Source organism: Armigeres subalbatus, chromosome 3, assembly GCF_024139115.2.
Source record: "Armigeres subalbatus isolate Guangzhou_Male chromosome 3, GZ_Asu_2, whole genome shotgun sequence".
Taxonomy (NCBI): Eukaryota; Metazoa; Arthropoda; class Insecta; order Diptera; family Culicidae; genus Armigeres; species Armigeres subalbatus.
In genome coordinates this window covers 138,589,711-138,611,662 of record NC_085141.1, presented here as the reverse complement: position 1 = coordinate 138,611,662, position 21,952 = coordinate 138,589,711, and the positions used below count along the sequence as shown (strand labels likewise).

The window sequence follows — 21,952 nt, the reverse complement described above, 5'->3', positions numbered from 1 at the left end:
TGATAACAATTGTTAATCTTTCACGTGAGTCGCGTCGCGTCGCATCGCTCGTCGCGTTTACTCTGACTTGCTCCTAAGTGTTTACGGATTGATTGTTTTTAAATTTGTGATGTTTATCCTTAATATATCCCAAATACATGCGAAAGTACGATGGATGTTACGTCAACTATGAAATCATGGACAGAGCAGCAGGAATTGAATCCCGAGGTAAATGATAAATCAATCTCCAGCGGCAAATGAGTACGAACGACGCGTTTTATCATAGCTTAACAGGGGGGGCTGCTTCTCCGATTATGTTTTCGTAGCTTGTGAAGTTGTGATAGATTGTCGGTGTCGATGTGAAACGCGACTCTATCGCTGCGTCGTTCCCTAGAGGTTCTCTAGACGCTTCCATAACATGATACATAATTATGAAAATGCAGTCGAGTGGAATCATCAAATCGCTATTATTTGTCATCTAAATACCTATCAACTTTCTGTTCGTATAACAGACTTAGTTTTCCCTTTCTTTCTTCTAGCTCCCATATAATTGACGGTCACTCTTTCAAACCATCCTCCATCACTTTAAATTCTGTTGCCATTGCTTTACTAAAAGATAGTTGCTCGGTGACTGCATTTCTCCGAACCCTCATTCCCGTCGTTCGTCGTCGTGGATTATCCTGTCGCAGCCGAGCGACTTACGGTTTATTGCTCCGAATGTCCACCCGTGATCACATGGGGCTTTGCCGGATGCATTGAATTTTGTTTTCTTCCACACATTCGTAATAGTGGGCTATGGGGTTTTGCTTATTGGGCCTGCCCCAAGCATCTATCTCGCCGGTAACCAAATTGTGCCAGGAAGGCTGAGTGTCCCGCCTCTTAGCCTGGGCTATCGCTAAATTCTTAATTTATGGAGTAGCGAAATTTCTAGCAGAAAAAAATATATTGCCGGTTTGAATACACGAAAATTGGCTCGCTAATTTGTCTCTGGGCGTGGAGATCATCTAAAGTGATCACACTCAACAATCATTTTCAATCTATACCGTTCGCACGTTCAGATATGGAAATAATTCCAGAAGAAACTTCTAAATGCTCATGCTAGAAAACTGTTTGTAAAAAATAGAATGTCGTTAACTAAATGATAAAATATTTTTTGAGTGAATTAGATTGATTGAAAATTGTCATATACAGTTCAGTGTAGCTGGCGTATGCAATTTCGTTGGATAGATAATGATAGATATTATTGATAGCTTGGATAGTTGCAAATTGATCGTTAAATGGATGGACAATGTTGCTTTTATAAGCATGAGGTCTGCTTATTTGTAAAAATAGGTGTGCCTTCTGCTCTAATAGATCACTGAAAAATAAAAACTAACGACAGAAACTACCCTGATGTGGTGAATGCTAAATGAGTTACCTAAATTGATCAATTAAAGCACGTTGGCGCTTTCGCTTATGTAGTGAAGATTGGACGGTCAAATGACGTACACATTAGACGAAATCTGAAGCCTGGGAAAATTGTCGAAAATGACGCAAGAGTATCCCATGTGCATGTGTGTATTATATGTGCGCCTGTCTATTATTCCAAAATCCGTTATGCGATAGAAATTGCAGTTTGTAACAGGAGCCATATCGAAAATGATTATTTTATTCAATAGATACTACTTCAGACAAACCAATTATTTCCATTAATAGAATGCAATAAACTATCTTATCCGATATTATATAAATTGAGATATTGATCGAATTTCCATATCCGACGATAATTATGCTTATTGGTTAATGCATTTCCGAATCACTTTTCCGCAGATTTGTAAAAAGCTCAAGACCATTGAAAGAACATGCAAGTGTGAGCATGCGTGTCCCACGAACGCTTTCAGTGCTTCGTACGTCTCGGAATGTTAAGATCATAATTTTCGCAACAGGATCATTCGCTTATATGAAGTTCATAAGATTCAAACCTAAACAATCGTCCTTGCAGAAAATTATTTATTCAACTTTGTTGCAAAACTCGATCTACTCAGCATCAATAGTTTATCCAATCCTGCAGAATTAAAAAAAGAACGTTATAAAATGTACAAAATCGTTTTGCAACTCGCTAACTGAGCTTTTCTAACTGAACTTTTAAAGTTAAAATGTTTAAATTTCAAACAGTTTCTACGGTATCCTGGCCCTTCCATTATCAACTCGATCAGCTTAGTTTATACCAAAATGATTATTCACAGTCCATTATATCAAACAGAGGAGCTTCCAAGCTGTGGATCATTCTTCAACAAAAAGTCAAAACATATTTGACGCCATTTGCTTTTCTGTTTTGCCATTTCATGTTCGTTACAGTGGAATTCCACAGATGCCACTCCTCCCAGCTTCACTTTGCACCGGCTGCAAATGGGCAGAAAAGAACACAGGTACAATTGCAAGTCTACAAAATTCAGGTGTACCCACTGGCCGACAGTTAATCAGTTGCCGTTTGTGCTCCAGTCAACATCTATTTGTAGTAAGAGTCCAGTAATCGCACGGTAAATACTGATCGATTCAATGGAATGTGAAATTAATGAAAATACGTTGATTGACGACTTGTTTAGTTGTCCGAACCTGATTGCAGATATGAAACCGTATTCGGATTTAGTGTTTGGTGATGTGCAAGTGCCGAACTTTATCGACGACTTGGATGAGTTACTCAACACTCCGTGGGATGGTGACGCGATGCTCCAATGCAACATGGATGCTTTGTATGATGAGTTGAATCAAGCGTCTATGCTTACACCAGTTGCATCGCCTGCGGAAGGGCATGTTGGCAGTGAAGTGATAACGAAGAAAGAAGATTGTGAGTTTCAGAACAAACCAGACGATCGTAGTGCTATGCTGACTCCTCACTCATCTCCTCAAGTGAACTCAGATATAATAAGTGGCGCAAATGCACAACCATGTTCAAGCAGTACATTGCAGCAAGGTGGATTTCATCAAAGTGATCAATTCGCTGTGGACCGTTTATCGAACAACTTCAACACAGAAACTATAAGTCATAAACCACAGCTTACATCAGTTGCTCCTCAATCATCTCCTCAAGTGAAATCAGAAATTATAAATGGCACAAATGTACAACCATGTACATTGCAGAATGGTGGATTTCAACATAATGATCATTTCGGTATGGAACGTTTATCGAACAACTTCAATACAGAAAATAGAAGTCAAGATCAAGTAACAACAGGATATGTTGATCAACAGTTGTTGGATGCCGTAAATCACTTGAAAAAAATTGCCAATATTACGACAGATTTTCCAATCTTTGATGATATTTACAAAAAGGAAACAACAGGTAACACCAGACTACATGCAAGTTGCGTAAATATTGGAAACCAAATCAAAGCCGAGCCGCTGTACGAATTAAATCCTCCTTATCAAGCAAACGTAAAAAAAGCTCCGCTTCGTGTACGTTATCAAACACCCAAGGAAGTGTTCTTGGCGCAAACCTCATTTTCCCCTACGACGTTCATTCCGTCTTACACGCAATATAGCGTTTCGAGCCCCAAGAGTTCTCCAGATGATTACTTGTTTCAATCACAAGTAGACAAAGAAAATGAAATGCCAATATTCACGCTGGCAGAGCAACAAATGCATGGGCTATCGACAGATTCCTCCCACGCATTACCAACGGCTGACACTTGTTGTGATTCCCCACTGGCAGATCCTAAAATGACTTGTACAGAGTACCTCTCATCGGTGAAATTCGACTCTGATACTCCAGAGTCTCCTGAACCTCCTGCGGCATACTATGTTTTTGTTCCGGAATCACAAACTCTGGTAAAATCTGAGCAATCCCAGCAAGATACAATAGCTCAAGTGAAAACAGTAGTTCCCAAAGAAGAGCCGATTGTGGAAACCATTGTTCCATCAGCCGATTACGTTCAAATTCAGAACAATTACGTCGTTCCACTGGATGGCACCGTCAGAACCTACCCAGTAAAAGAAATCTACCGTATTGATCGTGAAGAAACCACGCCTGCGGAACAGCCCGCACAAAGGAAGAAACCACGCAAAGCCAACATCAACTACGGGACCGAATTCTACTGTAAAATATGCTGCAAAGAGTTCGGCAAACGAGGTAGCTTCCAGCAGCACTGGCGCCAAAAGCACGAAGAAAACCGACCGTTCCGGTGCGATACCTGCGGCAAAACGTACCTTACAGAGCGGGACCTGCGCGTGCACAAGCAAAACCATGATCCCAACATGAAGCAGTGGAAGTGCAGCGAGTGCAACAACCGCTACAGACACATGAAGGACCGCGATCGGCACTACGACACACATCATGGCACGCCGGCACATGCGTGCGTGATCGAGGGCTGCGAGAAGGCATTCGCGCGGCGCGATCACATGCTGGCGCATCTGATCAGCCACGACAACCGTACGATGCGCGAGTTGAAGAAGGCACAGGTCAGGGAGGAAAAGGAACAAATCCGTCGGCAGCGGGGAAGAAAACGTAAGATCGATGAGATGAATGTTGTCCTGTGAAAAATGCATGCCAGTGTGTCGGATTGTCAGTGTTTTTCAAATAACCAGTTTTAGTTTTTAAGAATCGAGATAAAGCATCCGAAACTAAATCAATTTTACAGTGCTGTGAAACTAATAATACTTTTTTTTTTTAATTCTTTATTCGAGTGATTTTTTATTAAAACAATAAGTTCATCGCTAATACTTTTTACTTGGTAAAGATTTTGGTAAATTCATAACATCCCTAATTACATTGGAAATATTGTGGTACAAAATATGATGACGAAATATTGTTTAAGACTTCGATAAAATATTCCCATTTTTTCTGATGGTATGGACAATTTTATACCATACTCTTCTCAAATATTACGAAAGCGTGGGAAGTAAAAAAGGTGGACTAGTCCAAGCGTCATTATTTGTGCAATAACCACTAACATATAAGTATTTTTTATACACGTCATAAATTTCATAAATGTTTACAACAACAATCACAATTTCGTAATGATTCTCATGTGCATACATTAATTATTTATACCCCTTTTCAGATAAAATGGTTTTAGAAATTTAACTACTCGAAATACCTCATATTAGTTGGATAAGATTTGATTTACCTAGACGATAGGTAATGTGCTGATAGCCAGTGATAGTAAAATTTGATTGTGTATTGTTCAGTGTCGAACCCAGTAAAAAATCCCACGTGAAAAAATATGTGCATCGATAGAATTAAGGTGAAATTGTAAATCATTTTTAGCTATTGACCATACAAGATAATATATGTTTCGGAATGCCTAATTTAAAATGATTTTTTTTTATTTATTTGAGTTTAGTGAAATGATGACAGCCCCATGGACCAATGAAATAAAATTGAGTGATATAGTATTTATTGAAAAAAAAAGATTATGATATTTTATTGGATTAAAAATATGTTGGTAGAATCATACTCAAATCTTAATCATCCACCCATGAGCTCCTACAAGAATTATGCAACTTCGAATGAATTTCTGGAATATTAAAAAAATCATGGCTCTAGTAAAACATCTCAGATTTAAAAACAAGATTATTTTCAATCAGATTCTAGCAGCATCCATTCATACAAAGAAAAAAACCCAGATAATCTACCTAAATAAGAGAGGTCAAAATTGCACTTTAGGAAGAAAGATTCAGTTATTTCCATCAATTCACATTTATTTGCGTTCATTTGAATGTATTGCAGCAGTTTTTGAAAAACATTTTTTTTCGATTTTGATTGTTTTTTCTCCAAAGGAAAAATGGGGAAAAAATGATGTTTTTTAACAACCACGGAACGCAATGGCCAGTTGCACCAATTTTCAATTGCGAAAAAATAGCAAAAAAGCAAATCGGAGAAGGCTTAGAACAAAAAATTGTGTCTCACATTTTTTTTTGTACACACACACATACATACATACATACACACATACAGACATCACCACAATTCGTCGAATTGAGTTGATTGGTATATAACACTATGGGTCTCCGGGCCTTCTATCAAAAGTTCGGTTTTGGAGTGATCCTTTAGCCTTTACGTATACTTAGTATACGCGAAAGGCAAAAACAGGGGTGGCATTGCGCATCTCGATTCGAACGTAATTCTATCGAGTCGGACATGTTTGTCATTAGAGTAGAGTGGGGCAAGAGTACGCACTTAGTTTTCAATCGATCATGTGGCCCTTATGAAGCAAGCTTCTGCATATCAAATCAGTGTCGATGATTCATATACTCTTCCTTTATGTTACCCAGTGGAAAAAAATATTGAAATTATTGAGATTCGTTTTAGTAGAACCCTTATTGCAAGACAAGTGAAAAACGCACTCTTACCCCACCGGTGGGGTAAAAGTGCGCATCGGGTGGGGTAAGAGTACGCATTTATCCAATCATGTGCTTTAAGTATATATTAACACAAATAAGAGTTAATAACATTTAATTGATGTTTAATGAGCATATATTAGAGAATGTTTAAAGATTACGTCACTCTTAAAGGGGGAGGGGGTCCTAAAAATGTGCACTTTCATTCGAAAAACCATTGTTTTTTTATATATATACAAAAAACTACAGAGGTAAAAATATATATCAGGTTTCGCGTGGCGTATATAAAGGCATTTTTCTTAAAGAAAGTCCACCAATCACGTAACGTAAAATTTGGCAATTTCATCACCCCTCCCCCCTATATTACACTATTTGTATGAAACCTCTAAAAATATATGGATCGTCACGCATCTCGCAACCCCTCTTAGCTAAACGTTGCGTAATTTATGAATGTTTATATTGATTAAATGAAATTATCATTTAGATGAAATTGTGTTTTCGTACTATGTTCAGGTGTACAACAAGTCCTAATACAATTTCATTATTTCGCTTCAGTGCTTTGTTCGCTAAGTCCTTTTTAACACCGAATTATTTCAACTTATCCTAAAAACTTGTAATAATTTCGAATTCTGTCCCTTTTTTCTTAGTTGTTGATCTTTACGCTTTGCAAGAAGTTTTATTACGGCCGGAGATACGGGTTTGACATCATAACTTGAAGATTCATATGCGTACTCTTGCCCCACCGATTCCTGCGTACTTTTACCCCACAGTTCCAAAAATGATTCAAGTAATGGTTTTGACTTCTTGGAAAACCAAACGGATTGGTGTTCTGTTCCATAAAGTACTCTATACAATAGGTTATCGAAATGGTATAATGTTCACATGATTGAACGTATATATGGTAATGAAATACTAGTTGCGGAAACTCAATTATTTTTAGCAAAATGACCAAAAAGTTATCTAACTCCATATCTCCCTTGTTGTTTATTCAAATCGTTTACAATTACACATGATAATAGTTGGCCAGAATACCTGTCAAACTGATGCAGTGTTGCTAGTTTATCTTTTTTATTACTTCAAAAAATCGAAAACGTACTCTTACCCCACGCGCACTCTTGCCCCACTCTACTCTACGGCTTTCGATTCGATCTCGAAAACGACTCATCGTTCGAGTATACTCGAGGAGGTACAAGAATAACGAGATGTTTTGGCATTATGGATACTCGATAGCACACTGGAAAACGACTCAAGTCGAATGAAAAACACTCGTCACCTTTATAGCTTTCGAATGTTGTTCGAGAGCGATTTCTTGCTAAAAGTTTTTAATTATATTTGTTATTATTTCTCTACGGGAAGAGAATAAATGGTTCATTATTGTATCTTGAAGGAAAGTATGTATTAGTATACCTACTTTCATAGTTTCCAGATAATATGCAATCTCTAATTATCCCGAAATTTGCGTAAAAACGACTTCAACTAAAATCTTTTTTGTTTCTGCAGTTTTTACGTATTTCTTGACGATTTTGATAAACCGCGTTAAAAATCGATGGGGAAAATCTGCGTAAATACGTGTATATTCCAAAATCTACGTAAAAATAGTTGAGTTAAATAAAAATAAGAAGGGTAAAACGCGCAAGAGATAATCCAAGTGCATTTAACTAAATCGCATGGCTAAAACAATATAATTTATCATCGAATCCTTCTTTAGCTTTAAATTATTTAGCTCAAAATTGGATCTGTGGCATACATTCTAATAAACATAAAACTTAAAATTTGTGTCGTAACAATATCTCAATTTACAAAACATATCGTATCGGCATAATATTCTAATCGGTTACAACTGCTCAATAAATAATATTCCTTTTTATAGTCATTGAGCACAATTTGCTTGTTTATAAATTAACTGCCAATTCATGCCCTGAAGGATGCCTTTCCAACAGGCAACATGCTACACGCAGATGAAATTACTCTTGTTCTCTCTGTTTACTCACATTCGCCATGCGCTGAAGGTTGTCTCTCCAGCGGGCGGCATACTAAACACGGAGACAGCTATCTCTTATTCTCTCTGTTTACATTTCGTTTGACAGAACATACTCGATTGAGCTAGTACAGCACCATTCGAAATCTTGTACTGCGACTGAATGAAGTCGAACGAAATACATAATGCCGCAATTTTTTCGAAACGAATGCAAAAAGGTACGAATCGAGTGATTCGATTCGAGATGCACAATGCCACCCCAGGTTGTTTGCACTTTCTCAAACAATCGTTGAATTCAAGCAGAAGACAAATCTGAAGAGAATTCTAGAATTATAATAACTATTATATTATACTAACAAGGAACTTAGGTTCGACGAATTCTTTAGAAAATTAGGTATATGGAGAATCAAGAAATTCACAATCCAGTGGTTCGAAGGATTTTTTAAAAGTTTGAATCCGAGAGATTTAAAAACTCTCGGTCTAGCATGTAACCAAGGTTCTTCAAAGAACATTTTGCCAATTTTTCCACAAACACAGAGATGTCCTACACAGCTAGCAAAAAATCTGCTCTTTTATTTTTTTTACTTTTGATAATTAACCCTTGAAGGCGCAAGGCGATTTTTTAGAAATCGTCGAAAATATTTCCAACGTAAACAACAATTAAAATCATTGACATTAAACATTAAACCAAAAGTATTTTCGGTTTGTTGTTGCCTTTCGCGTAAACCAAGTTATACATAAAGGCTTTACGATCACTCCAAAACCGAACTTTTGATAGAAGGCAAGACCCATAGTGTTATACACCAATAGACTCAGCTCGACGAATTGAGGTGGTGTCTGTATGTGTGTATTTATGTATGTATGTGTGTACAAAAAAAAATGTGAGACACACTTTTCGTACTTAGTCTTATCCGATTTGCTTGCAACAGGTTGCAAGACACGTTATTAAAGAAACATTGTTTTTTCCTCATTTTTCCCAAGGGTCCATGAAAAAAAAATGAAAATCGAATTTTTTTTTTCAAACGCTGCTGCAATAAATTTAAATGAACGCAAATAAATATGAATTGATTTAAATAACTGAATATATCTCCCTAAAGTGCAATTTTGACCTCTCTTATGTGCTTTTCATGTTTTATTATACACGAGAAAGGCACCATCACCGCTATGTGAATTTTTCTGGGTTTTTTTGAAACAACATTGCGTATAAGCATAAGGGTTAAATAAAATTCCCGAAGATGGGCCAGCCTCGGACTGAAAGTCTCCTAAATAAAGACAAAAAAAAAATCATTTAGTGAGAGCAACTAATAGATGGATATATGGATATAAAAAAATCTCGGGTTGTTCCATTATGAGATGTAGGAAATTTTGGCAACTTTTAGCAAGGTCTTCACAATCCAGCCCTAAGCATCTAGGGAAACTGCTTTCATTTCCATCTCGCTGAACATATATTCAGCACATCGCAAAAGAATAAATACAGTACTAATATCGTTGCGTCTTTTGACTAACATGCGTGTTCACTGTTCATTGTTGAAAAAAAAAATCAAATTTAATTTCATTGTTTTGCTTTCGATGGGATGAACATTTGAGCTATGATATGCAGTCCAGGAGCAGCCACCCTATATTAAGAAAATTATTTAGAGCACCCTATATTGTTAAAAAATATTTCACAAAACTTGACTTTTTGAAAAATATCATCTGAAACTCAGGAGAAAAAATCTAAATTCACAAGCTTTCTAGTTCTTTTCATAAATCTTGGAGTACTGAGTTTTGTACATACTTTTGAAATAAGAGAAGAAACATTTGATATTGAAAAGACATTGATTCTACACCCGATTCTACACGGATGTTTGCACAGGAACAACTTTTTCACACGGATTTTTTTTTACACGACACACATCCCCCGTATAAAAAAGAATTGTGTGTACAGAGGAAGGTGGGGAGACTTGATCCCTTAGAATACTTGATCCCCCCTGTTTTATCGAGAACCTCCGGTGGTACCTCTTCAGACCTTTGCATAGCTTGAGGTACCACTTTTTTTAAATTTAATTTCATCTGAAGGCTCACGTGTACAAATGGAATCAATCGCTTTTCACTTGGCTTCAGTAAAACGATGATTTACTCCGATTTAACAATTATAATTTTCATATTAAAGTTAACTTCAAGTTGTTTCGATTAACACGAATGTGACACAAATACAGAGGGTAAAAATAGAGATGATGGACGTTTTTGAGAAATAAAATAATTCCCCAAACTTTTAGTCTTCTGAGGCAAGAGCGTAGTTAAGGAGGCTGGGTTCGATTCCCGGTTCGGTTCAGAAATTTCCCTTGACTTCCCCGGGCATAAGAGTTTCATCGTGCAGGCAATGCAAAAATTATAACTTGGCTTTGAAACATCGCGATTCATAATGTGGACATAAAGAAGAAAAAAAAACTTTTGAAATTCTCGGAGGATAAATGTTGTACTTTTTATTACTTTGAGAAAATGTTTTGACAATATGGAATCCTTAGCAAATTTAATCGAAATCCAGAAATGAAAACGATGTAACTAGGTGCCTGTTGCTGAGAAATTTGATCTCTTGTTCTCAGTAATATGACAGAAGTTTTTGATAGAACTTTTAAGAATTGGAAATCTTTGGATTTAGACAGAGATCATAACTTTGCGATGTACGCATAGGCCTTCCATGGCTCAATAAAATTATGCATTTCTACAAAGCAGATCATGCTGAAGGTGACTGGTATCGAGACAAGACACGGTTTGGTCTTTAGAAAGAGAAAGAAGTGTGTATATCGATTGCTCTTCATTCACAAACTGATGTGATTAGGATAATTAAGGTTCTCCCAAACACACGTCGCGACAATCACGACGCGTTTTTATCGTTTGACGACTGCGATTCTATCGCCGTTGGTTTGGAAGCGTAAATGCTACATTGCTTGCAGCGACACAACGATACAATCGCGGCGAGTAGTTGTCGCGGTCGTGGCGATGAAATCATTCGGGGATGCCTTTATGATGCTGGAGTAATACAATATTTCCCAATGGTTTAAAAATGGCGGCATTGTTGGTTGAGTGTTAACCTTCCGGGACTCGCATCGTTGTAAATAATACAACACATCGAGTAAAAATGAGATATCTTTTTGGTCAGTTGACCAATTTGCACCAAACCACCATGTATTCCTCAAAAAAATAGTTCTTTTACAATTGAGAAGATAATAAAAGTAATTTGATAGAAGGCTCGGGTAAATATAGCTAAATAAAGGGCTCAGGTGCACTGGGAAAAGTGACCAGTTATGAATTATTGAATAAATGAAATAAATTAACAATTCATCCTAGTGCGCGAGTTTTTCTATATTATTTCTGGCAATCACCTTGGAGTTAATTCGCAGTTTTCTCTCACCTATGACCGTAAGTGGCCACCAGACGGCCTTCCGTAAAACCCGGAACGTTCGTAAAAAATGTCATTTTGGAAAGTTCGTCCTACAGCAGCGCAATTTTTTCTAAGCAATTTCTGACGGTGATCTTAGAGTTAATACACAGTTCTTACTCTGCTATGACCGCAGGTGGCCACCAGATGGCCTTCCGGATAATCCGGAACGTCCGTAAAAATGGTCATTTTGGGAAGTTTGTCCTAGAGCAGCGCAATTTTTTCTAAACCATTTCTGACGGTGATTTAAGAGTTAATACACTGTTTTTACTCTACTATGACCGCAGTGGCCACCAGACGGTCTTCCGTATAATCCGGAGCTTTCTGGAAAATTCGGAACATCCGCAAAAATGTTCATTTTGTAAAGTTTGTCCTAGAGCAGCTTAATTTTTTCTAAGCCATTTTTGATGTTGATCTTAGTGTTAATTCACAGTTCTTACTCTGCAATGGCCGCAGGTGTCTACCAGATGATTCGTCCTAGATCAACATTTCTCTTCTGACCCTTTTCTGATAATGATCAGGGAGTTAGTCAATGCTCTTTACCATACAATATTGCATAGAGTTTACCACCTTTACCATTGGTATAATAATAACCCAAGAATATATTACGCAAACAAATGATTGATGAATTCTATTATACACAGAATAAAATAATGAAAAGTAAACAGCGCGGAAAACTTAAGATGCGGAAATTTACACTATTCTACGCGGAAATGGACCTCTTCCTAACAAGTTTGCTTACAACTTGCAAGCAATATTGACGATTCACGTTAAATATTGTATACATTTAGGCTATATAACGCGTGGAATTAAGTTAATAATGGCGTTCCATTTATGTGCATCATCTTCAGCGTAAATTTCAGTGGATTTTTCTATCTGTGTAATTATTCTAAAATAGTAGTTATTGATGATAATAACCACAAACACCGCGTTAAATTATTCGACAAGTATGATGTGCTTTTAATGGCCATCTAAATTTATAAAAATACCTCAATAAGGTACCATACCTACTTGAGGTTCAGTGAACTTTGCCTTACTCGATGTACTGTAACTCGATGTGAATCCTGGCTAGTATGATCAGTTTCTTGATAATAATTTCGATAATAATAACGAGTGGCCAATCCCAACAAACATTAAATTAAGGTCTTATTTAAAGTTCTTATTTAGCCAAAAAGAAGCTACTTCAGCTAAAAAACTAGATTGTTTGTTGGGATATGAGAGTAACGCCAATGACGGAATTCTAATTGGATGTAAGAAACAAGTTTTTCCTGCATTTCCAATTCTAATAGTTGCTGCTAGACTAGTCAAGTTGAAGGTACAGGATTGAAATGGAAGCGGCACGGAAATCCATTTCCTGTTCTACCGATTGCAGGAACATGAGAAATATAGAAAAAGATACAAAGTAGGAGAATGAAATGGACCTAAGATCGAACCCAAGGCCTCCTGCGTATGAGGCAGAAACGATAGCCATATGACTACCAAGCAGATTTTTCTGAAATCTGAACATATTGGTTTTCAAATCGCAAATAGCTGTAAATGACGGCACTTTGAATCCCGCAAAAGCAAAGATATCTGACAAAACTGGTTGACCCATGTATCACCACCCAGCAGATGTAATCCAAACAAAACAGTTTTCAGAATTTTGGTTTTCATTCTCGATTAGCTGTGCAGAAGACGGCCACTCTCTTATACTTCTGGGGATATATAACCAAACTGGTGGTCTCACATGCACTAGCACTACTTTATGGATAAATTTTAAACTTCACAATTTTTCAACATACATATATATTTTCAACACAATATTTCAACATATAAAAGTTTCTCAACATATTGGTTTCCAATTCTCGAACAACTTTAGAGAAGATTGCAACTTTCTTTTCACCAGATCCCGAGATATCAAACCAAACTGATCTCTCATATACAGTAGCACCTCCTTGCGGATGAATTCTAAACTAATCAGTTTCTCAACATATTGGTTCCAATCCTCGAACAACTTTGAAGACGACGGCTATTATCCAAATACCACAGATCCCGAGATATCGAACTATACTGATCTCTCATATACACTGGCACCGCACAATGATTTTTTTTCCTGAAAAAAGGCATTAAATTCAATATCTCAGGAATGCCCTGGACTACTATCCATGTTTACATATCAAAATAAAGATTTTTCAATAAGCAATCTGATAAACTCTTTATTGTTCACAGCACGGATCTATTTCTGACAGTTTTGGTAAAAAAAACGGTGATTTTACCCTTTTTTCTCTAAATAGACATTCTTTACTTGGTGCTTTTACAAAGTAAATCTTCATAGATTTTTGATCAACAGGTTCCAAACGAAAGCTGTAATGCTCTTCTATTTTCCAGATGTGTTAGTTTATATTTAAATTTTTTCTTCTTAAGGTACAATGGGGTTATATATGTGGTTTTTGTGCATTGAAAGCTTAGAAAGATACTTAGATGCACTTATTTGTGGCAGTTTTTACCAAAACAACAGCGTTTTACCCTATTTTTGCTGCTTGTTAAGCCCCAAACGCAATACAACGGTACGGCAACGGAAACGGAAAATTTGACAGTTAGCCCATATATTTTCTGTCAAATTTGCCGTTTCCGTCGCCGTTCCGTTCTATTGCGTTTGGGGCTTTAGTCATGATTAGTTAGTTTTATCAATTAGGAATCTTTTTTTTTGTTCACGGCATGCAGCAGCATTTCTAGCAGCTTTAACCTATAAACGGCGTTTCTACCCTATTTTTTTCTCATTTGATATTTTTATTGGGTGTTTTGAAAAAGTTTGTTTTGTTAATTTGATCAACAGGTTCCGAACGACAGATGTAAAATTCTTTCATTTTCAACTTGTATTATTTTTAATTTTAATCTTGTGTTCTAAGGTACAATGGGGTTATATGTATGGTATTTATACAATGAAAAAAAAAAATCAACTATTTCAGGTATCTTTTTGGATACATTCAATGTTCTTATATAAAAAAAAAAAGATTTTCATGAAGAACTTGATGAAATTGTGCGTGTTATGCAGTTTTGGTAAAAAACAGTTTTTACCCTAATCTTGCTTGACGTTTATTGACCTATTCTTGTTGAGTTTGCTGGTTAGGAGTCTTCTGGGTTACATTCCACGTTTATATACAAACAAGTTATATTTCAAGAAATTCCTCCAAAAGTTTCTCTATGAATCCTTCTGAAACCTCCACAGCGATTCCTCTGCAAGTTCCTCCAGGGATTCATCTGAAAGTTCCTTCAGGAATTTCTTCGAAAGTTCATTCAATAATTTCTCTGGAAATTTCTTGATGAATTCCTCAGAAAGTTCCTCCTGAAGTTCTTTTGGAAATTCCTCCCAAAGTTCCTTCACGAATTCCTCCGGAAGTTCCTCTAGCAATTTCTTTGGAAGTTCTTCCAAGGATTCCTTCGAAAGATCCTTCAGGAATTCTTTCGGAAGTTCCTCTGGGAATTTCTCCGGAAGTTCCTCTAGGTATTCCTTCGGAAGTTCCTCCAGGAATTCCTTCGAAAGTTCCTCCAGGATTTCCTTCGAAAGTTCCTCCAGGAATCCACTACCGGAGGAATTTCCGAAGGAACTGCCGGAGGAATTTCGAAAAAACTTCCATAAGAATTCCCGAAGGAATTTCCGGAGGAATCTCCGAAGGAATTTCCGGAGGAATCTCCGAAGGAATTTCCGGAGGAATTTCCGAAGGAAATTCCCTAGGAATTCCCGAAGGAACTTCCGGAGCGATTCCCGAAGGAACTTTCGGAGGAATTCCCGAAGCAACTTCCGTAGGAATTCCTGAAGCAACTTCCGGAGGAATTCCCGAAGCAACTTCTGGAGGAATTCCCGAAGCAACTCCCGGTGTAATTCCCGAAACAACTTCCGGAGGAACTCCCGAAGGAACTTCCATGAGAATTTCCGAAGGAACTTCCAGAAAAATTCCCGAAGGAACTTCCATAAGAATTCCCGAAGGAACTTCCGGAGGAATTCTCGAAGCAACTTCCGGAGGAATTCCCGAAGCAACTCCTGATGGAATTCCCGAAACAACTTCCGGAGGAATTCCCGAATGAACTTCCATAAGAATTTCCGAAGGAACTTCCATAAGAATTCCCGAAGGAACTTCCATAAGAATTCCCGAAGGAACTTCTGGAGGAATTTCCGAAGGAACTTTCGGAGGAATTCCCGAAGCAACTTCCGGAGCAATTCCCGAAGGAACTTCCGGAGGAATTCTCGAAGCAACTTCCGGAGGAATTCCAGAAACAACTTCCATAAAAATTCCCGAAGGAACTTCCGGAGAAATTCCCGAAGGAACATCCGGAGGAATTCCCGAAGGAACTTCCAGAAGAGTTCCCGAAGAAACTTTCGGGAAATTCCAGAAGGAACTTCCGGAAGAATTTCCGAAGGAACTTCCGTAGGAATTCCCGAAGCAACTTCCGGAGGAATTCCCGAAGCAACTTCCGGAGGAATTTCTGATTGGTATATAACACTATGGGTCTCCGTGGCTTCTATAAAAAGATCGCTTTTCGAGTGAAATGATAGCCTTTCGGTTCAACTTTGTTGTACGAGAAAGGCAAAAAATACTTTTTCAAAACACCCAATAAAAATATCAAATGATAAAAAATAGGGTAGAACGGCGTTTCTTATAGGCTAAAGCTGCTAGAAATGCTGCTGTATGCCGTGAACAAAAAAAAAGATTCCTAATTGATAAAACTAACTAATCATGACTAACAAAGTAGCAAAAATAGGGTAAAACGCTGTTGTTTTGGTAAAAACTGCCACAAATAGGTGCATATAAGTTTCTTGCATAGTTTTATCAAGTTCTTTATGGAAAACTCTTTCTTTTGATATAAAAACGTCGAATGTAGCTAATCATAATTCTGAGATAGATGATCTCTAAGCTTTCAATGCACAAATACCACATATATAACCCCATTGTACCTTAAGAAGAGAAAATTTAAATAAAAACTAACACATCTGGAAAATAAAGGAGCATTACAGGTTTCGTTTGGAACCTGTTGACCAAAAATCTATGAAGATTTACTTTGTAAAAGCACCAACTAAATAATGTCTTTTTAGAGAAAATAGGGTAAAATCACCGTTTTTTTTTACCAAAACTGCCAGAAATAGATCCTTGCCGTGAACAATAAAGAGTTTATCAGATTGAGATAATGCCTTTTTTCAGGAAAAAACCCATTGTGGCACCGCCTTACGGTGCCGGTTTCCAATGCTCGAACAACTTTATAGAAGATGACAACTTTTCAAAACCAACAGATCCCGAGATATCAAACCAAACTGATCCTTCATATACAGATCCTCCATATACTTACGGATAAATTCTAAACTAATAAGTTTCTCAACATATTGATTTCAAATTCTCGAACAACTTTGTAAAAGACGGCAACTTTCTAATTCCCACAGATCCCGAGATATCTAACTTATAACTCATATACACTAGCGCCGCCTTGCGGCTGAATTCTGTACTAAACAGATTCTCAACATATTGGTTTCTAAACCTCTAACAACTTTGCAAGACGGAAGCTTCCTAAATCCTAGAGATCCCGAGATATCGAACCAAACTGGTATTTTCATATACACTTAGCGCCGCTAAGTGGGATAATTCCAAATCAATTTTTTGACTCATAGGGTTGCATGGGATTAAAGATGGATATAGATTTTTTTCACTACGCCAGGATTTTTAGAAATGTTATAAGAAACATCGCGCCATTTATTGAGAAAATTGACTATTTTCACCGGTGTTCCGTTGGTTCCGGATCTTCCGGAAAACCAGCAGAAGATCCATTGGACTCTCTTAAAAAATGTCCTCAATGAAAGTATATATCCCCTTTATTATTTTCCCGAAAAAATCACGTTGATTTTCTATCTTCTATTCGGTGTTATGGTTTTATGGTAGAAGGAAAAAAAAACCCAGATTAATCCACCTAGCGGTGATGATGCCTTTCTCGTGCGGTAAAAAAAAATAGTATTTTGGGCATTTCTTCTAAGCCCATTGTCCGATCGGGCCAATTTCCAATAGGAAATAATGAGACAAGATTCTGCGTCTAATGCAACCTGTTGCGAGGAGATCGGTTTAGGGTAAGTGCATTAAAAGTGAGTTAGATTTTTATGCGCGTTTTTTTTCTGAGAAAAAGTATTTTGGCCATAACTACCAAGCCCATTGTTCGATCCGTCCAATTTTCAATAGGAAACAATGAGGCAGTATACTGCGTCGAATGCAGCATGTTGTGAGGGAATCCGTTTAGGGTAAGTGCATTAAAAATGAGCTAGACTTTTTTACGCGCTTTTTTATGAGAAAAAGTATTTTGGCCATAACTACCAAGCCCATTGTCCGATCCGTCCAATTTTCAATAGGAAACAATGGGGCAGTATACTGCGTCGAAGTAAATTGGTTGAGGGTAAGTGCAAAAAAAGTGAGCTAAACTTTTTGCTCTTTTGGTGCGCACATACACACACACATACACACACACACACACACACACACACACACACACACACACACACACACACACACACACACACACACACACACACACACACACAGACATCACCTCAATTCGTCGAGCTGAGTCGATTGGTATATAACACTATGGGTCTCCGAGCCTTCTATAAAAAGTTTGTTTTTGGAGTGAACATATAGCCTTTACGTATACTTAGTATACGAGAAAGGCAAAAATCAAAAATGTAACGGTAAATGCTTCAAATCAGGATACGATTTTCAAAGGAGTCTTAATAGCTGCGAGTTTTTTTTATTTGATATTTTGAAGTAAGATCGCGGGTAAGCTTTGATCACCCTTTTCCCATCCCTGGAAATGGTTAAGATTCAGATTTATCATAGTTGGTAGAGGGGTTCACTAATGTCAATATTATGTGACTTTTTGAAACACCGCAATGCATCATTTAGTTCATTCGACCTAATGTCCTTTCGTTTAAACGTCATTCGACCAAATGTACGAAGATTCTTCATTCTAAAATGGTTGTCCAAAATTTTCGGGTCCAAAATTTCTTCAAAGTGCGTGTACATATGTAGTTTCTCAAACAAACAAAAAAAAATCATACATTCCTGCATTTCGTATTTTTTGCCAGAATACGTATTTTTGGACTAGGAATCAGAATATTTAAATGATCTCATTTTGACCAAAAATGTTACATATGCAGTTTCTCAAACAAACGGTTTATTTATTAATTAGATATAATAGAAAGGGGAGTCTCCCCAAATTCAAAGATTGCATGCGCTGTCGAATTCCATATCAAAAATCGTTCATGAATACGCACAGAAACTCGGAAAATCTGCACACGGTTCGGTTTGATACACAGTCAATCTACCAGGATGTCGTCGATTACTGCATGAGAAAGCTTCGTAATTTGATACATTTCTTACATTCCGAACAAATTTTTTTTCGTGTTTTTTTTTGCCAGAATACGTATTTTTGGACAAAGATTTAGAATATATAACAATCTCATTTTGACCAAAAATATCACATATGCAGTTTCTTAAACAGATGGATCAATTTCTTTATTGCATATATTCTTAGAATGTTATTGAAATATAACTTCAACATTTTTCATAACCTTCTTCTTCTTCTTCTTCTTTGTTGGCATTACATCCCTCACTGGGACAGAGCCACCTCGCAGCTTAGTGTTCATTAAGCACTTCCACAGTTATTAACTGCGAGGTTTCTAAGCCAGGTTACCATTTCTGCATTCGTATATCATGCCAGCCACCCTCAGCATGGTCTTGCTTTGTAGCCGCGCATCTTACCGCACGGCTAAGGAGGGCCCCCATAAAACCATGTTTTGTTCGTCATGCCGGCCATTATAAAGTGGTCAGTTAAAACTAGGAGAATCACTAAATTCATTTTGGTAGCAACATCGTTAAGTGTTTCAAACCTGTGAAAGACAGGCTAAAAATTCAAATTTTAATGTTTTAGTTGTTAGTATTAAATCATAACACATTATGAATGCTTTTGGTTCTATATAAAAGTTTTTTTGGATAGTTTGCATGATACAAAAGCAAACATACATTTCATTATGCAACTATGGAACATATCTTTTAGTATTCCACTTTGACCCTGTAGTATGCCCAGGGCCTGATGTAGGGGGGGTCCGGGGGGGGGCGTGGCCCCGGGCCCCCACAAATCTTATGTAACAAAACCAACGTTTTTTGTACATTTTGGGGCCCCCACAAACTGTCGGCCCGGGGCCCCCTTCCGGCTTAATCCGTCCCTGAGTATGCCCTCCCATAGCAAAAGAAATATAATATCATTGGTGTAACTACAGGGGACTAGGCTTCCACCTATGATCTAGCTAGTCCTCCTAGAAAATTAGCAATTTTGCATAAGTACTGCACATATCTAGCCCTCAGAATATGGGGGTGAAGGCAGACAATAAATCGTTTTCACTATTCCTCTTTCCAACTAAAACTTATCCTAAAAATCCTGATTGATCCACCTAGTGGTGTTTGTACACTTCTCGTACATTAGATATACTAAAAAATGTGTGTGTTTTTTTTTGTATATAAATCGTATTTGGGCCATAACTTTTGATCCCATAGTCCGATCTAGCCGATTTTCAATAGGCAACAATCGGACAGGATTCCCCGTCGAATTCAACTTATTGCAAACAAATCGGATCAAGATAAGCGCCTAAAAGATGAGTGAGTTTTATTTTGCGCACATACATACACACACGCACACACATACACACAGACAGACATCATCTCAATTCGTCGAGGTGAGTCGATTGGTATATAACACTATGGGTCTCCGGACATTCTATCACAAAATCGTCTTGGAAGTGAATATATAGCCTTTTCGTTACACCTTGGTGTACGAGAAAGGCAAAAATGCATTTCAGGATAATGCTTACGAATACGATGCAGCGTATCGTATGCCTTTATCGAATCTGAACGTTTCGAAGGCATTTCTGCAGATTTGTCTAGTGGAGTATTCTTTTGCTATTTTCCGAAGATTTTGAATTTCAAATTATCACGCTAGGTTTTTTGAGATTGGAGAAAGGTTCGGCAAAATTCCTAGATTTGAAGGAAAAGTAACTGAAGGTAAAGAATGAGCTTGGAATTCTTTGAATGTATTTTAAAAACTCCACAGATTGATTTTGCTTTTCTCCTATTATCGACGCGGCATAACCAGTGAAAAAGTCTCAGTAGGCTTGAAAAAATGAAGTTATGTGACATCTCGTTTTAATGCCTGGATATCTGTAAGGGTATGCGATAACATACATTTTCCTGGCGAAACGAAACGAAGCCAAATTTCAATGTTGGTACGAAACGAAAGGAAATATAAATTATTTCCGTAACTTCGAAACGATACGAAATTAAGGTCCTATGTGATTCAAAATTTGACGAAACGAAACGAAATTTAAAAAAAAAATCCGTGGAATTTTTAATGAATCGTATTCAATTAAACAATTTTGTTTTCTTTTTGATACTTTGCTCGTGAAAAGAACATAACGTAATTTTCTAATCTATTTGTGCCCTCATTTGATAAAGAATGTCCTCGATTACTGGTCCGATATTTGATGCGTTTTGTCAATATGTAGGGGTAACTGGGGTAATATGCACCACCGAGGCAAAACGACCTTTTGGCATTTTTAACGATGTTCTAGAAATATGTTCAAGAATGTTTCTGGATTGGTAGTTCGACATCCGAACTATATGCGCTGTAGTAAAAGATTTTTTAGTTACCAGATAAAGATTGTCGCTGTCGTCGCTGTCCGGAACATCTTTTGCTGGCGAGGATAGGGGAGCTAAATGTCAAAGAAGGAAAATCCATACGATTTGGCAGCTTGGTACCCAACATGTTCCGGACAGCAGAACAAAGGGAACCGAAGCGACGATCTTTATCTAGTAACTAAAATATCTTTTGCTGTAGTAAATATTCTGGAAAAACTGCCGAGAATGTACTAAAAAATGCCGAAGGATCATTTTGCCCCGGGGGTGCATATCACCACAGTTTCCCCTAATAAATTTATTGACACTTTATTCAACGTCAACACGTTGTTTTGTGCAAAAAAATGATTCTTTTTCACAGGCGTTGCCCTTGGAAGAACTCCGACAATATCAGAGATTAACTGGCCTGGGATTTTTTTTAAAAAGAAATTTGACAAAATCCACTTCCATATATTTAATTAGAAGAGCGAATCGTTTCTGGATTCCATTTGTATTAGAACTAAACGCTTCTGGCTCCCATTTTACAGACGATGTCTTGCATAATTGGAGACAATGCGC

At 37.4% G+C, this 21,952-nt stretch overlaps 2 protein-coding genes across 13 annotated transcripts in view; one reads left to right on the top strand and one right to left on the bottom strand.

The window, feature by feature from the left end:
* The window catches only part of LOC134221206 (uncharacterized), a 275,521-nt gene that overhangs the window by 78,667 nt on the left and 174,902 nt on the right, over positions 1 to 21,952 (bottom strand). The gene's annotated exons all lie outside the window — the stretch shown is intronic.
* Positions 136 to 5,272, top strand: LOC134219806 (uncharacterized). Of its 4 annotated transcripts, XM_062698672.1 has the most exons (4): positions 136 to 207; positions 2,317 to 2,498; positions 2,565 to 4,462; positions 5,019 to 5,272. In XM_062698672.1, exons 1-4 carry the CDS (start codon positions 151 to 153, stop codon positions 5,039 to 5,041), a joined length of 2,160 nt encoding a protein of 719 aa, XP_062554656.1. In that variant the 5' UTR covers positions 136 to 150; the 3' UTR covers positions 5,042 to 5,272. The 4 variants fall into 4 exon arrangements, with proteins under 4 accessions (XP_062554656.1, XP_062554657.1, XP_062554655.1 ...); XM_062698673.1 differs by having other exon boundaries at positions 2,317 to 2,387; positions 2,565 to 5,272; XM_062698671.1 differs by having other exon boundaries at positions 2,565 to 5,272.

Coding starts and splice junctions, on each gene's coding strand:
- LOC134219806 (XM_062698671.1), top strand. CDS start 151: ATGGATGTTACGTCAACTATGAAATCATGGACAGAGCAGCAGGAATTG. Junction 208..2,316: donor AGCAGGAATTGAATCCCGAG/GTAAATGATAAA, acceptor TGTTCGTTACAG/TGGAATTCCACAGATGCCAC. Junction 2,499..2,564: donor AAGAGTCCAGTAATCGCACG/GTAAATACTGAT, acceptor CGACTTGTTTAG/TTGTCCGAACCTGATTGCAG.